Source organism: Peromyscus maniculatus, chromosome X, assembly GCF_049852395.1.
Source record: "Peromyscus maniculatus bairdii isolate BWxNUB_F1_BW_parent chromosome X, HU_Pman_BW_mat_3.1, whole genome shotgun sequence".
NCBI lineage: Eukaryota > Metazoa > Chordata > Mammalia > Rodentia > Cricetidae > Peromyscus > Peromyscus maniculatus.
This window is the reverse complement of record NC_134875.1, coordinates 114,140,528-114,158,585: the sequence shown is the minus strand read 5'-3', so window position 1 is coordinate 114,158,585 and position 18,058 is coordinate 114,140,528. Positions and strand designations below refer to the sequence as shown.

The window sequence follows — 18,058 nt, the reverse complement described above, 5'->3', positions numbered from 1 at the left end:
AAAGTGTTCTCCACCCTGGGTTCCCTGGAGACCTCTTTTCCATTCATGTGGGACTACTTTCCACAAATGCTTCCAAATATGATGTTGTTAAGCTTTCTGTGTTTAAAATATTTCATTAATAGCACACGATTAAACAAAGTGTTCTTGAACATTAAAATACTTTTAGTATTCTATTACTCCAGAAATTTTTGTTCCATTTCAGCCCAGGCAAAATGTTTTATGGCTGAACAGTTGCTTTCAGAGAGCCGATCTTTGGGTTAAAACCCCTGTCATTCCAACTTTCCTCACACCCCGAATGTCTACCAACAGAATGTAACTAAAAGTGAATGAGTGCATGGGGGTTTTGTGGCTGGTTTCTTTGGCTCCGTGTCCTTAATTTTTTCTTATTTTATTTTTTGAGGGTTAAATCCAGAGTATTATGCATATGCAACACAAGTGCTCTGTCACTGATAAGGCCCTAGCTTGTTTCACACACTCTCGAAAAATTAATGTTGAATTATCAATAGTGTGTGCTTTTCTATCTTGTTCATTTTTGTGTATGCATGTGTATATAGGTACACATGCCACAGCATGCATGTGAACATTAGAGGAAAACCTGCAGAAGTCATTTCTCTCCTTCTACCACCTGGGCACTGGGGACTGAACTGAGGTCATTGGGATTTGAACCATGTGCCTTTACCTGGTAAACCAACTCTTCAGCCCACATGTATTTTTTAGATTACTGTGTTGCATTACAGTTTTATGAATACAGTACTCCACAATCTGTATATCATTCTGCAGGCATTTGGGTTAGTTGTTTCTAATTGTAGGGTATTATTTGGTTATTTGGTTTTTTACAAATATATCTGCTGTAAATATTTTTATGCAAGGCTTCTTGTGGATATACTCATTTTCTTCCTTCCATAGATCTAGCAGGGAATTAACAATGGACATATGTTTCACTTTATCAATACTACCAAACAGACTCTAAAGTGATTGCACCATTTTAAACAAGTCTTGTCGATTTAGAAGCATTTCAGTTGCATCACAACTTTGCCAACACTATATGTTACTATTCTTTTTCAGTTTAGCCCCTCTATTATACATAGTGACTTGTGGTTTACGTTCAAATTGCCCAGTAAATGGTGATATTGAACGTATTTGTAAACACTTGTCCATCTTTTGTATGTTTTCTTTTGCCAAACATCCTTCAGGAGAATTGAGGAGGTGGTAACGTTCATCAGGGGAAAATAGTAAAGGCACTATTTGGAAAGGGAGATTTATCAATGACAAGAGAATGTTCCCCAGGTTTGAATAATTATACTTTTTTAGCACTTTTAATAGATATGAATGCATAAAGTGGCTAAAGAAAAACTTGGTAAGCATCTATCCTTGAACATCTCCCTTCCTGGCCTACAACCATTGTATACCAATTTCTGCTTCAGTGACATTCCCTTGGATTTTTCATGGGGGAGTTCTTAGCACCTTAATAAGTATGTATTTGCTGGTGTGGTTTTCTTTGGGTCTTAAAGCTGGCTAGGAGTGGTGGAATGATTGGTTTGGACATTTGGGGTTCAGGGTGGTATGTTAGGTGGGGGTGATGTCTTTGAGGAAACTGAAGGTTGGGGGTCGGGCTCAGCCCTGCAAAAGGAGGGGATGTCCCCTAAGCCTCTTCCTCATTCATTATTTTGCTTGCCATTGCTTATTCAGCTTTGGAGTGCAGGAGTTGAAGACATGGAGAGAAAGAAGCACAGGATGAATTTAAAAACGATATTATTAAACATGTTTGGAAAGACGATCACATTGCTAGCCAGTGGGAGACTTTGAGACAGTCTCAAGGGACAGACTGTGCTCTTTCATGGCGGCAGCAAGAGAATGACATGTGAAGAAGGCGTTGGCAAACTTCTTTAAGCCTCAGAGAGAGATCAAAGTGGTTCATATTTATGTACAATACATTCACACACACTCCTGCACAGAAGAGTCTGAGGCAGATGGGACTTCTCCATCTCACAGATGGGCCATAGTCTGTACATTAATGCACAGATTGGTCTAAGGACAAACAAGCTCCATGGTAGAGTGATATTAAAAGTCCATGTCACCTCACTGGAAATCTGGTATGGACTGTAAAGGATATTTTCATTGTACGGTTTTACTCCTGTATTCAAATATATGGTAATACCTCATCTCCAGTAAATACTTCTCAGGTTTAAGATAGCATGATAGTTGTAAATCAGCTCTGAAATTCGACAGCTATAAATGCCATGTGGTATCAGTTAGATCACAAACCAAAGCCAATTTTTCAAAACATTTCCTGCTGGAATACTCACAACATTTTAACAGATGTCTTTTGGCAAGTTTGAAGCAAAATAATCCCCTATCAGCATATGAAATAAAACCCAACAGAAAGTAAAATATGGAGTAGAAGGATTTTTTTTCCCCCTTTGGCCATTAAGAGACAGAAATGGGGAAATCTCGAACTCTTTAGAGAAACACTTGCTCAGAGCCACAGAAGTCAAGGCATGAACTTTTCTCTCTCACATACACCACAAAAAGATCGGGTTTTGAAAATAGTCTTTCAGTGTTCACTAGAGAAATTTCCTTGGCTACTTTTGAGTATAATATTTGTTATTTCTTGTTCTGAGCACAGATCACACGTATAACTCTGGGTTTGGTTGAGGCAATCTTATGAAAAGCTAGGGGAAACGACTTGAAAATACAATGGGGCCCACAGAGACCAAAATGGAGGTGAGGCCTCGAAGAAGAATCTATTGTTCGGAACAAGACAGACATGATTGATCCTGGCTTTTTCAACAATGTAGTAATTTAGTCTGAGGCCTCTCAAAATCAATGGTAGGAGGGCCAAAATGAAAGCCTAGGAAAGGAGAAGGAAATGGATTTTTCATTTTTCTCCAGCACGTTTTGTGAAAATGTCCATAGTATAGACAAGTTAAAAGAATTATACAGTGAGCACACTGTACACGAGAGATAAACTATTTTTACTTTGAGTCTGACAGTTTGTTTACACTGGAACAGATTTTCACCTTCATCTAGGAAATGCTCTGAAGTGAATAAAATGGTGGTCTCCTAACACTCTTCCCACACAGTTATTCCAAAGAAGCAACTGTTGTTCCCTGGCGCTGCTGCACTCAGTGATACTTTCCAAAGCAGGGATCCCTGTGGGTATTCTTCCATTACCTGTTGTTTTGCGTGCATCTTGCTGGTGGTGTCTTATTTTCCCCTGTGCTATATCGTCTTTAACTTTGTACTAAGAGCTCTACTGAAAATGATGTGTAGGTGGAAATAATTTGATGTCATTTCTTTAAGAGCAATTTTTATTTAAGAGGAATTTTTGTTTCTTAGTATTGGGCACACTAAGGTGCTAGCAACACAACAAATATTTATAGGACATTATTCAGTCAGTGGTAATACAGTTATGAATAAATAATGGCTAGCATTTCTCTGAATGAGCAATGGGGTACATTTACATAAAGCCATTAAAGAATAATTTAGTTTATATAAATTTGATCAATGCCCAGCTTTTCTTCAACTTATCCATCAGTACCTATTAAGGAGTGGTATTCTGGTCCAAGTAGAGATGCCCTGAGGTAGCACTGGCTTGCAATTTGATTTCTTAGATAATTTAGAGAAAAATTCTATGAACATTGATCATATAAAAATGTAATCCAAAACACTCAGAATCATTTTGCTTTCATTGACCAACATCTGGGAGATAGGATAGTTTCAAACACAAGACTCAGACAGTTCATAATTCATGGCAGATATAAAGCCACAGCCCACTTAATATTACATGCAAAGATACGATAAATCTACAGGGAGCCTAATTAGATTTAGGTGGATGAACCAAAGAGCACCACCTCTCCATTCCAAAGCTCAGGGCTACCCAGTATCTGCATTTGCATGCTGTAGGTTGGGGCTGCTACCAAAATGATACAGAGATGCTTAGCTGAGGATGAATCTGCTGGGGAGTATAATCCAAGGAGACCTTGATTTGATTATAGTAGCCCAAACCAGTGGTCTGCACTGTCTGGATTCAGTCAAGGCCACCCTTAGTCACTGCCAGGTTTTTACCTCATAATTGTTTAATACAAACAGATAAAAAGATAAAATCTACTCCTCATCTCTCATTCCTGAAAAAATACTCAGCAGGAGAGTAGACCTGGGGGATTTATGATGAACTACCAATATTAATTTCCTTCGTGTTTTCTGAACTGCAGTCTCTTATGTATTTTTTTTTTTTTGGAACATTTCATCATGAGCTACCAAAACCTTGAATTGCTTTGAAGCAATTTCCTTTCCCATATCAATGTGACACTTTGAGGCTCCCTTTCACTTGCTTCTATAAATTGTTCCTCTATTTTACATATTCCAGTTTCTTATGTGAGACTTCTACATCACCTATGGCTGATTCTTAGGCTAGAACCAGAGTAAGTCCAAGTTCAGGTGTATCTAATACATCTCTCAAAATGCATTCCATCAGTGGAGGAGCCTTTGGCTCTTTAAACTCATTAGTGTTGAGATCTGGTCAAAACAAGCTGGGCAGGAGGAAATGGAATTTGCTCTACATAAAGATTAATGAACAACCCTACCAGTTACAATTTAGAAACTTAAATTAGAATTCGATCTTGAGTGCCTTTCACAATACATGCCTGCCATCAGATTGAGAATAACTAGGTTTAGTATCCACCCAGACCAATTCACTTATGGAACCAGAAGTTTCTGGTGTTTTCCTGCCTGGTTTTATGTACTTACTCTAGTAAGACAGAGGTTTCTATGGTATCTGCTTCCTCCTGAGATCTTAGACATGCCTCTAATTTTAGTTGGCTTTCTCATAACTGCTAAAACACACAGATCTCTAGGATCATTTCAGTGGGCAAGTATTTTGGTGAGTTCTTATGAGGGGGCACAACTACTATCATGAAAGACTGAGAGAAAAAGTTAAATACAGAAATTCACAATCTACTAGATGAACACAATGTGTGTGTGTGTTCAATGATAATTTGTATGACATTAAGACAAGCTATAAGGTAAGTACTATAATATGTGTATAACTGAATCTAAAACTGGTATAGATTAGATGCACAGATGTGTCCAGCTTTTGACATTGAAACATGGCATTGCTATCTACAAAGCTCTTACACAGATATACAAATCAAGTTACTGAAAATAATAGTAAATAATTCACAATGTTTTTGGTAACTTTAAAATTTTGTTTTGGGCTCCATTCATAGTTATTCTTGCCCATATACAACCTGTAGGTTTTCTCACCTGGTAGAAGTTCAAGAGTTTCAGCCGGGCATGGTAGGGCATACCTGTAATGCCTGCACCTGGAAAGCTTAGGCAGGATGACTGTGGGTTAGAGATCAACATGGACTGAATAGTGAGTCTCTCAAAACAAACAAATAAACAAGAAAAACTTCAATGTCTTTCTTAATAGATCCTGGAGAGAGACTTCTGATTATCAAATTATTTTCCAAGTAAGATTGGCAATATGATTTGTTTCATCCAATACAAAATAAAATATAGGGCCTTTCCCTCAGTTTAAGTATTGTGAGATGTTGGTAGCCCAGCATTAAACCATGTATGGGTATGGGTGTGAAGCACAAACTCTCATGAAACCAATGGTCTTTAAATATGCTTGATGAGAGAGAAGCAAATTGGAGCAGTCTAGGCAAGGTGATACATATAGGACATTTTTTCCCAAACAAATCATGGGAAAATAAACTCATCCTAAGGAAAGAATATAATCTAGTCTTTCCCAACTTAGCAAGACTTAGATTGAAAAGATGGAGAAGTTACAGTAGGTAAAATACCTGCCTTGCAAACACAAGGACCTAAATTTAAAAGCTTGGTATGGTGGTACACACCAATAATCCCAGGGCTGGTGATTATCTGCTGGGAGAAACAAACAGGTCCCTGAGACTCACTGGCCAGGCATCTTAGCTTATTTGGCACGCTCCAGGCCACTTAAAGACCCTCACACATACAAAAACTACCAAGCCAACAAAAAACCCAAAATGGATAATTCCTGAGAAATGATGATACCTGAGGTTAGCCTCTGTCCTCCACATGTACATGTATATACTTGCATTCATACATACCAACACACACACACACACACACACACACACACACACACACACACTTGCACACATACACACAGGCATACACACAAAAGATGGGAAAATTATGATTTTCAAAGACATTTTCACAGTTACAAGGTAGACATAAAAATAACCATAGTTGTAAAAGTAGCCAGCACTAGCATATAAAGCATGCTAAGTGCCAAAATTCTAAGAATACTACATATATTTTCCCATTTAATCCTCAGATTAGCTCTGGACAATAGATGCTGTTATTCACCTATCTTACTGCAGATGTTAAAGAATTGCACCTGATCATGTAGGGGGAAAGCCAGGTAGCCAGGATTTGAATTGAAGAACTCTAGATCCAGAAGTCTGTCCTCTTAGTCAGAATAGAATCATTTAGGAGAGAAGTTCTCCCAGAATGGTATTTGTTAGGATCGTTCTGTTGTGTACATTTTTAATTTTTTCTTTTGCATTTCATCTTCATAGTTTAACAGCACCCGCTCGCCCTCCCCCACTGAGTGTTGCCACATGGCCCCATGGAGTAGAAAGGTATTGGTTCTGAGAACATTGCTTTGCAGCCTTATCCTGCTCTTTTCAGACACTCTCCCTTTCTTCTCTCTTTTAACTTTATTGCAAACCTGTTTTCAACTAACCGTTTTTCTCTTAAGTCAACTTGAAGGATGGTATTTTCCTAACTTGAATTAACGACAGCCCTGTCGTTGGTTTTGTTCCCTATGAATGTCCCCCTTGGAGCTGCAATTTGCAGCTCTGCTGAGCACAGGCATCCTCTATTGCTGCTCCTGGATTTTGTAGTTTGGGGAAAAGAAATGACAGTTTTCCCTGTATTTATCAGAACTGTAAAAGTTCAGCGTCTCATTTTTTTTTTTTTAAAGGAGAACAAGACAAGAGGATCCTCTGGCAGCCAATTGTCCCTGTCACCATTAAATAAAAAGTACTTTTGGCTGCTGGTCAGAACCTGGAGTCAGGTCACTATCCTTTAGTCCTTTCAAGTCCATTGTTATTCAAGGAAGGAATCGCCAGCAAAATGAGGCCTCTGGTGGTGGGAGTTTGCTTTCCTGCTGGGCTCCCTCGCTCGGCTTTCCTGTGTTCCTTTCTCTCTCTCTCTCTCTCTCTCTCTCTCTCTCTCTCTCTCCCTCCCTCCCTCCCTCCCTCCCTCCCTCCCTCCCTCCCTTCCTCCATCCCTCCTTCCCTCTCCCTTCCTCCCTCTCTGCATGCACCAAACTTTTTTTTTCTTTTTGAAAGTTACCTAGGAAACAAAGTCTTTTGTGCTCCAACTTTATTTGAGCTATTCGCTTCACTGGGAATCTGCACAAAAGCTGAAGAGAGAAAGAAGTTTGCAATATTTTACTAAACGGTTCATGGCGAACACAATTTTCCCAAGGGGGGGAAATCATATATCGTTGGGTGTGTTGGGGGGCTTTGCAGAAACTTCTGATAAGGTAAGTAAATACTGGGGTTTCCTTTAAACAAGGGGCTCTGGAGCCTATTCTTTAAGGAGACTTGAGGACAGTTCATTTGACAGTACATGCGATCCTTAGCCAATAGTACAGTTTCCAATGTGAACACTAAAGAGATGTTTTGTTTTGTTTTTAAATCCTGATTTTAGGACAGAGTATTATTAAAACCTTACTGAAATCAGAGGAAATGAAATACTTATTTTATACAGTTACCTATCTTCCTCTGAACTGTATAAAGAAAGAAAACTGGGTTCAATGGTGGAAACTGGGTCTTTTACTACTCTGGTTTAGAAAGCCAACCCTGAAACCAAAAGTGGGATGGGGCCTTTTGAATAATCTGGGCCTGGAGCCCAAGCTGGAAATAAAAGTTAGACAGCATTAATATTTGCCAAAGGCTTAGATAGACAGTTTTCAAATGTCGTATAGAAAATCAAAGCCTCTAGCTTCCACAGCTGGAAGGAAAGCTTTGCACCACAAAGCTGGAAGAAAATAAACTAGAACTCTCCTACCCATCTAAATTGAAAAGAGAAACTCCCTTCACTCTTTCCCTCCAGAAACATAGTAGTCGAATACTGGGGCACGTCTTTACTTTGGCTTTTCTACAGCCATCGAGGGTCAGTTAGACTGACTTTTTAAAATGTCATTCCCCAAAGCTGTCTTCCTGCAGTGCAATTAAGTCCTGGAGTTTTGATGGCCTCCTGAGTTAGACTGGCGGGTTGGTTATTCTCCAGGTGGTCTATTCCAGACTGTCTCATGTCTCCAGGTTTTCTTCAGGGTCTCTGAGAATTTTTATAAGCGTTTAGCTCATCTGCCACCCTTGATCATCATGGTCTAGAGCTCTCAAGATATTTGACAGGAATTCATAGTGACATAAACATACAGAAAGTAGATCTACCTTTCACTGGATTAGAGACAGACAGTTTTCAGTTTGAAGGGATAGGATTTCTGACTAATTTGTCTCTTAATTTTATTTCACCTGAAAAGTGTGTTTTATGGGCCCATTTTTTCCTTCTGTATCTCTTCACTGTTGAAACAAAACTTCTAATTAGTTGTGCTTACTATTTTCTAGGGCTGTTTCCTTCCTACATGCTTATTTCTAGCCTTACTTTAAAAGGCTGAACTATGAAATCCCTTATGCATATAATGTATGAGAAGTAAAATCTGAATGTATTTTGCTTGCAGTCCCACTCTCCAGAGGATGAAGAAACAGATGTCATGTTAGGACAGAGGCCGAAAAATCCAATACACAATGTCCCCTCTACACTGGACAAGCAGACCAACTGGAGCAAAGCGCTACCTCTCCCGACTCCCGAGGAGAAGATGAAACAAGATGCCCAAGTGATTTCTTCTTGCATTATTCCCATCAATGTTACTGGTATCGTTTTCTTTTTTTCCTATGGGGCAATTGGGTCTGAACATTCCATGTATTAAGTATGTTCATAACACGTGCTGTTAGCCTCTCTATCAGCTAAGAATATACTTTTGTTGTGAGCAAGAAATCTTGTCAACATACAAGTCAGGGGATATTCAGTATGCTTTTGTCAGGTTTTGAACACCAATTTGCATATATTCTACTGGACCGCTTGTTATGTAAATGATGGACAGTTTCTTTAAAAAAAAAAACCCACCAAAAAGCTCATTGGCAGTGATTAATCACATGATAATGGTGCGTGGCACCACAAGAAAGAAAACAGCAAAACCCAGGTTTCTAAAACTGCAAGGAAGGTCCTGTCGACCAACTAGAGAATCTGTTTTCATGCTTCCCTGGAGGAAGGTAAGCTTTTTGACAAGACTACTTCAACTTCTGTATTGATTTTAGGGGATTTTTGACCTGAAAATATGTAGCTACAGAGATGAGGGGCAAATTATGTTTCAAAATCTGAGCAAGCCTGGCTTCCTTTCACTTTCTGCTATTGTATGTATTAAAGTTTGCATATTAATCTAGATAGGATGAAGCCCAGCTGGACTTTTCTTCAAAGTCTATTAGCAAAATTCTGGAGCTAGAGCTAGGAACAATTTTAGTTGTAATCAGATGATGTTTTAGTTTTTAAAGGAATATCTAGGTTAGCATACAAAGTAATAGATTTAATGATGTGATTTGTATGCATGTGTGTGTGTGAGAGAGAGATACAGAGAGAGACAGAGACAGAGAAAGAGAAAAAGAATTATACTTTGTTCTCAACCATTCTCCTCCAAATTAAGTGATCTCCACATTGGTAGTTTTTAAACCCTCTTGTAGTTTCCTTTTACCTTATTTATGCAATGAAAATTTCAAAAACAGTCCCACTATGACTGGCTTTCATCTTTATTTCCCATAACTAAAGATTGCATGTACCCTGAGAAGAATTTTGGACATTGCTATTATTAATTCCACTCAGATTTCTCTCACCCAGAGTGGGGAACAAATGGACTGGGTATCTGGGACAGATATTATTTTCCCTCCTGAATGAGAGGTACTCTAATGCATTGGCTGGTTGTGTCGTGAGCTGAGACTTAATTTTCCTGCTGACCTATTCAACTTATGGGATAAATTATTCTAAAGATGTGCACTTGTCTGACCTCTATAATCTAAAGGAGATATGTTAGGGGAGTTCATCTGCCAAAATGGATCATTCTGGCACCCTTTAAACTAATTTTCAGTCTAAGAACATCTGACTATTAGCAGCCCTGCTTCCTTTCTGGTACTGTAAGTAAAATCTTGTTTTCAAATGTAGTACTGTGATTATGGGCCATCATCTTGTGATTAGGAAAAAGAGAAGATTTTTCTCTCAGTTTTATTTCAGGAACTCTCAAGATGAAGGCCTAGATTAGATGATGATTTCAAGAGCTTCAATGAGAATAATGTTAATGATGTCCATATAATATGCAGTGTCTGTGAATCATGTATTCAATAATCATTAAGATTCAGATGAAGGATTTTAGTTTGTAATTGGAAGCAAGAAAGGAAAATACCTTTCATATGAATTCTCTGATAACATTGTAATCATTCATCTCATGACACAGATATTTCAAAGTGAGCCTAGAAACTGATGTCACTGTGATGCTATATAGACCCACGGTTTAACAGTTAGGACAAATGATGAGGTGATCAAATCCCAAAGCGCGGCATTCCATATTTCTTAGCCACAGCTTGCACTGAAAAATGCACAGTGCGTGATTGTGCCTGACAGAGTTTGAGTTCCTTACCTTCTGCCTCGTTGTTCTAATTTAGTAGAACCGCATATAGTGCTACTAATGTGATTACAGAGAAGAACCAATAAGCACCAGGTTTGGTCCCTGCATGCATAATAACAAACAATACTTTAAAGACTGGGGAGTCTATCTTAGAGTTGATTGGAATTCCATATGTTTATTTCCAAACCAAAAAGCACCCAGTTTAGTCACAAGAAGAAAGTAGAGTTAGATGGTTATTGAAAAGATGAAAGCCCTAACCTGTTGTGCTGTTGTGTTTCCTCACAGCAGTGTGTGTGTGTGTGTGTGTGTGTGTGTGTGTAAATGCTTGGAGAAGTTACGAGGTGGAGGGAGAAAAACTCACAAAGACGCTTTTAATGAAGAAATGGGTCAGGATACATTAGGTTCACATCTTGGGTACTGATCTACTATGCAAAGGTATCAGTTTCAGAGAGCCCAGAAATAGACCAGTAAATAATAGTGACTAGAGGTGTATAACCAGTTCAGTGTGAGAGAGCTTGGCTGATGTCCCTTTCTTTACTCTCTTTCTTTTCATTTTCTTCTTTTGATTGTTGCTTTTGACTTTCCAAGCTGTTGTGGGAAGCTGCATTTAGAAGTAAACCTTTCAAGAAGGGCTCAAGAAGTTCTCCCTTATATTCTGTTCACAGGCTTAATCCAAAGTCTTCCCTGACTTCCAATCAATAAATATCACTGTGTTGCAAGTAAATGAAAATTTGTCTGCTACTTTTAAGGCTAATGAGACCTATTTGTGGGTTGCAGGAGTTGGTTTTGACAGAGAAGCTAGTATACGCTGTTCTCTTGTTCATTCACAATCCGTGCTACAGCGGAGACGAAAATTGAGGAGACGGAAAACCATCTCGGGGATTCCCAGAAGAGTTCAACAAGAAATAGGTGTGTCATAAAAATGTTCATGGTTTCTGTCTAGTGAAGGTGAAAGGAGAGGAAATGGGTCCCCACTTTCAACTGCCTTCATCTATAACATTCCTTATAAATGTTGAATGTTTTAATGTGTAGTAGTTTTAAACTACTGTATATTTATTTTGCATTCAGAAAACATTTCAGCATTATTTTTTTAACTCTGTTCTTGAACATAAAGGCTTAACCTTATAGATTTAAGCATTCCTGGTGAAATATAATGTGCCTTGCCAATTCAAATGTTTCATTTTAAAATAGGGATATAAACAAAGATTCATTGCGAGAGTTTTTTTTTAAACTGTAGCTTCATTTGAAGATAAATATACTTTTATGTTTTAATTATTTTTCAAGTAAATTTTAAATATATTCAAAAATGGAATCTTAAAAATATAATACCTTTGGGGACATTTAAAATTTTTCTATTTAATGTATTTATAATATTTCTACCAATTTCAAAATATTATGGTAGCAGCTCCATGTAAATAAGACTTTAATTTTTATAATGAAACAATTCTATTCCATTATGCTGTATTTCAAAACACACGTGAAAGTAGTGGCCAGACTCTAGATTTTGTACTTCAGTTGTTTTTTGTTTTTTGATTATTTTATCATTTTCTTTTATGAAAGCAGTCACTTGTTGAAGTAAATTAATGTGAAGAGAGATGATTCATAAAAAAGTGTATCTTCTCTCAATAAGTATACATGTTACATGTATGTGTGTGTGTGTGTGTGTGTGTGTGTGTACACATATACAAATATTCATGTAGATAGAAACAGACAAATCAGGGACAGAAAACATTTGAACTTTCTCCTAATTTTAGATACTGTTTTTTTTTTTTTTCTGTAGGAGAAGGTTCTAATATGGTAGCACACAGATTTAGAAACACCGGTCAAAATGCCTGTTAGTCTGCCAATATGTAATACCTAACAGTGTTTTCCATGTGCCCTAGATTCTGATGAATCACCAGTGGCCAGGGAAAGGAATGTGATTGTGCACACAAACCCAGACCCCTCCAACACTGTCAATAGGAGGTCCGGAACCAGGGATTCTGAATGCCAAACTGAAGATATTCTGATTGCTGCCCCATCCAGAAGGAGAATCAGAGCTCAAAGGGGTCAAAGCATTGCAGCTTCCCTTTCTCATTCTGCTGGCAACATCTCTGCTCTGGCTGACAAAGGCGATACCATGTTTACTCCTGTAGTGAGCAGCCGCACAAGATCCCGGAGCCTCCCTCGGGAGGGAAATAGAGGTGGAGATGCTGAACCCAAAGTTGGTGCTAAGCCCTCAGCATATGAAGAAGGAGCGCCTTTCGTGGGTGACCATGAAAGAACCCCTAATGATTGTAGTGAAGCACCGAGCAGCCCAAGTGCAAAGGACCACCAGCCTGCTTTGGGCCTGGCCTGTTCTCAACATCTTCACAGCCCTCAGCACAAGTTAAGTGAGAGAGGGAGGTCGCGCCTGTCCCGAATGGCGGCTGACTCTGGAAGCTGTGACATCTCCTCCAACTCAGACACCTTTGGAAGCCCCATCCATTGCATTTCCACGGCTAGTGTCCTCCTTAGCAGCCACATGGACCAGAAAGATGACCACCAGTCGTCCAGTGGAAACTGGAGTGGGAGCAGCTCTACATGCCCATCTCAGACTTCAGAGACAATCCCTCCAGCAGCTTCTCCTCCCCTCACTGGCTCTTCGCACTGTGACTCCGAATTGTCACTGAACACTGCTCCTAATGCTAATGAAGACACCAGTGTCTTTGTGACAGAACAGTACAATGACCACTTGGATAAAGGAAGAGGCCACCGGACAAACTCCTTCACCTCCACTGTTGCAGATCTGCTGGATGATGCCAACAACAGCAATACCAGCGACAGTGAGTGGAATTATCTGCACCACCATCATGATGCATCCTGCCGCCAAGATTTTAGTCCTGAGCGTCCAAAGGCAGATAGCCTGGGCTGCCCAAGCTTCACAAGCATGGGCACCTATGATAGCTTTCTGGAAAAATCTCCTTCAGACAAAGCAGATACTAGCTCTCATTTCTCAGTGGACACAGAAGGATACTATACCTCGATGCACTTTGACTGTGGTCTCAAAGGTAATAAGAGCTATGTCTGTCACTATGCAGGCCTGGGCCCAGAGAATGGTCAGGGTGTAGGAGTTCCTCCTAGTCTTCCGGACTGTGCCTGGCAAGACTACATAGACCACAGGAGGCAGGGGAGACCAAGCATCTCTTTCAGGAAACCAAAGGCAAAGCCAACTCCACCTAAACGCAGCTCATCGTTGAGAAAGTCCGATGAAAATGCAGACATTTCTGAGAAGAAAGAACCAAAGATAAGCACTGGTCAGCATCTGCCTCACAGTTCCAGGGAAATGAAGCTGCCTCTTGATTTCTCCAACACGCCTTCTCGAGTGGAAAACACCAATCTGCCTGCAAAGCAGGACTCTTCTTGGATAAACCAGAGTGAACATGCTATTAAGGAACCTCAGTTGGATGCTACAGACATTTCACCATTCAAAGATGAAGGTGCTGAATCAACTCACTATGCAGACCTCTGGCTTCTAAATGACTTGAAAACAAATGATCCTTACAGATCCTTATCTAATTCAAGCACTGCTACGGGTACCACAGTTATCGAGTGCATCAAATCTCCAGAGAGCTCTGAATCCCAGACATCCCAGTCAGAATCAAGGGCAACCACCCCATCTCTTCCTTCTGTCGACAATGAATTTAAACTGGCTTCACCAGAAAAGCTGGCTGGCTTAGCATCTCCATCAAGTGGCTACTCAAGCCAGTCGGAGACGCCAACCTCCTCTTTCCCTACGGCTTTCTTTTCAGGTCCATTGTCTCCTGGAGGTAGCAAAAGAAAACCTAAAGTCCCAGAAAGGAAATCCTCACTACAGCAACCATCTTTAAAGGATGGAGCCCTATCATTGAGTAAAGATTTGGAACTTCCAATTATACCTCCTACTCATCTTGACCTAAGTGCTCTTCATAATGTTTTGAATAAACCATTCCACCACCGTCACCCATTGCATGTTTTTACTCATAAACAGAACACAGTAGGAGATATGCTGAGATCAAATCCTCCACCATCTCTTGCAATTACACCAACAGTCCTGAAATCGGTCAACCTGAGGTCCATCAGTAAGTCTGAAGAAGTTAAGCAAACGGAGGGCAACAATACAGATCTCCCCTGCTTAGAAGAGAGTACTGTCACCGTGGCTTCTGTGGCTTCTTCATCTCCAGGTAAAACAAGGCCACACACAGCAAAGAAATCAATATCGCGCCAGTACTCTGCTGAAGACACCCTCCTGTCCTTTGTAGATTCCTCTGCAGTTGAAATGGGGCCAGAGAAACATTTGGAAAAGAACCCCACTTTGGATGTGAAGAGTCACTGCGATCCAGAAACTGTAACCTCAGCTAGTAGCAATCATCCAGATTCAAATGTGGTGAAAGACCAAATACGAATGGAAAGTGAGCTTATTCCAGAAAACATACCAAGTAAGAACTGTGGATTTTCAAGAGGATTTCAGAGGGTGTCTGCTGCCCGCCCCAGTGATTTGGGTAGTAAAATGATGCAGTACGGAGCTAGTCCAGATGGAGCCCCACAACAAGGACAGAAGGCACCCTCTGGAGTAGGGGAAGAAGGTGTGAAACCAGAATCTGTGGATGGAATCACATTTCAAGCTAACTCACCAACTCGAATGACAGACATAAGCAGTCAACATAAGCATCGTATTGTGAGCCGCCACCATGACAAAGTGCCTGTGACTATCCGCCATGAGTCAGAGATGTCAACTATAAATTCATTCCCTGAAAAATGTTCTGAGCAGGAAAATATTGCTTCAGGTATTTCACCCAAAAGTGCCTCTGATAACAGCAGAGCAGAGGAGACCCAAGGAAGTATGGATGAGACTTCATTGAAAGGTCAGTTAATGATACCTTTGTTAGAGTGGAAATGTGTCCTATAGTGTTTCCTGTGTTCGCTATAGTTCTCTATAGCCCTGGGTGTTGGTTTCCCTCTGCCATTTCTTTTTGACTTATTAAAACAACTGAGAAGAAAGCTGTTGTTATTTAAGAACTAATATTTGGCAGATATCTTTCTCATTTCAAAAACCGTGGTAAGGTACCTTTTGCTTGTTTGATCCTGGAGTCAGGGAAACAGGGTAGTGAGATGTGTAGCTGCCTCTTAAAGATGTTTCTGTTCTCATTTTTAAGAATCATCACCAAGTGATGACTCCATCACTTCACCACTCAGTGAAGACTCTCAAGCTGAAGCTGAGGGTGTGTTTGTGTCTCCAAACAAACCTCGAACAACTGAGGATCTATTCGCTGTCATTCACAGGTGAGAGAGTGTGACCAATTTCCCAGAAACAAAAGGCACAGAAAAGGGTTTGCCTCCTGAAGGTCCTCTCATCGAATGTAAACATGGGAAAGCAGTTTGCACTTGTAATAATACAACAAAACCAAAAGCAAGCCAGGAAGAATTATCTTTCCAACTCAACTTCATAGACTTGTATGCATGTTTGAAAATGAGTCTAGACAGACAGACATAGAGTTCAATTAAGAGAGTTCAGTAAGAATCACTGAAGGGAAGATACTGGATGATTTCCCGATGAAAGACATTTTGGAACAAACTTACATGTGAAAACAATTCATGGTTAGATGACTTGGAGTGGAAGCCCAAACTTAAGTGTAACCTCTCTTGTGCATATTATATTTTGTATTTATTTATCTCTGCGGTACTAGAGATCAAACCCAGGACCTTACACATGCTAGGAAAGCATTCTGCCACTGAGTTATACCCTTAACCCCTGGCTTTTAAATAAACAAAATATGCTCGAAGCTGTGATCTCACACTAGCTGATGCAAACATAGGTTGATTTGCCAAAACAATCTGAGCCCATCTCAGCTTGGAACAACTGAAAACTGCTCTCTTTTATTGTTTCCTTTTAAAAATTAAATGTCTTTCATGACACTGACTTTTATCTCTAAAATGAAAGGCCATATCCCATGAAGAGGGGATGTTCTTTGGGTTGCTTTCCCAGAACCTGGTTCTACCTTTGCTGCCCATGCACACTTTCTCTTTAGTTCCTTTATAACCCGTTAGCAATGGTCCGTATCTGCAACAACCCATTATAGCTGCTGACCAGAAGAGCAGAGCCAGAGCTCATCCTTGAAAGCAAACTCATAGCCACTGAACCAAATGATAGACACTACATGTGCTCTTTCCACAAACATGAGTCCCTTCCTCCACCTGGCCTTGGGGACCTAGATGGAATTCCCAAAGGATAGAACCTGGGGATTATCTTTCCTTTTTCACAGCCTTATGATTTTGGAAGAAATCTCTCTTGCCACCCCTTGGGCTTCTGTTTTAAAAGGGTTTCTCTTTTCTGTTTGTGCTCTTCTTTTTCTTTAAAGAAGGAGCACTGCTCTTTAGAAACGACATTTTCCTAAGGGTTTCATTAGTAGTACCCTCTGTGTGTACCTTACCAGGCAATCTTCCCCAGAAACAGGGCAAGACTCGCCAGTTTATGTTCTTCCCCACAGTCTAAAGGCCGATTGTATTCCTCTAACCCTCAGACTTTATCTCCAAACTCAGCACAAATTATTAATTTGCTATGTAAGCTAATGAGCCCTCAGAGAACTATGTGGTGTTTCTGGAATAGTGGGCAGGACACATGTTGTAGAATCAGAAAGGCGTTGGGTTGGAGTCTTGACAGTGTTGCCAGCATGGCCACACGCTCCTCAGGAATCTGGGAAGGCAAAGCTCACATTCCCTTTACCACACAAGGTTTTCAACTGGTGAGAGATCATGCCACCAGAGTCAGGAATAACTGAGTTATGCTGAAGATTCATTGAGTTTATGCCCACTTAATTCAAAATAAGATCAATAGTTTCATGATGGAAATCGAGGTTAGGTAGAGTTAAGGAGTTTGGTAATCTTAGATTTGTATTTGTGTAGGATTTGTCTTGTTTATTTACATCCCAGTGACAAGAGTTATTTTGCTCTCTTGAGAGCTTAGATTATATAATATTTTAAGAGCTCCAGAGATTCTGAGTTTTCAATTCCTCACAAAGACTTGATGTACTGCTTGGTATGCTGTTGATGTCCTTGAGTAGCTAAGGGTTGTCGTATTTGTATTCAGAAGCAGACTGATTTATTTTAAAAGTCACTTAACTCATTTTTCATGTGCAGTAGATTAAAATTAGTTTTAATTTGTAAAGTGTAGGCTAGTCTCCAGCACAGACCTCCATTGCTCGTCACCGAGGCCCATCAGGTATCAAGCTAAGGCTAGCTGTATCCCACCGATGCCATTCTCCACTTGCTGCACTTATTATTTGGAAGCTGGTTGTTGGTGCGAGAATATTCTTCTGTATTGTA

The 18,058-nt window shown here is 39.9% G+C and overlaps 1 protein-coding gene across 4 annotated transcripts in view; it reads left to right on the top strand.

Annotated features, from left to right (window-relative positions):
* Nhs (NHS actin remodeling regulator) overlaps window positions 1-18,058 on the top strand; it is a 336,047-nt gene that overhangs the window by 313,569 nt on the left and 4,420 nt on the right. For 2 of the 4 annotated variants that reach the window (XM_006973225.4, XM_076561914.1), the window contains exons 4-8: window positions 6,573-6,635; window positions 8,747-8,939; window positions 11,516-11,647; window positions 12,622-15,600; window positions 15,892-16,018. In XM_006973225.4, coding sequence (XP_006973287.1) covers window positions 6,573-6,635; window positions 8,747-8,939; window positions 11,516-11,647; window positions 12,622-15,600; window positions 15,892-16,018 — 3,494 coding nt within the window. Of the gene's footprint in view, window positions 1-6,572; window positions 6,636-7,282; window positions 7,547-8,746; window positions 8,940-11,515; window positions 11,648-12,621; window positions 15,601-15,891; window positions 16,019-18,058 lie in introns of those variants that run through there. The other 2 variants (XM_015992083.3, XM_006973226.4) reach the window with 2 other exon arrangements.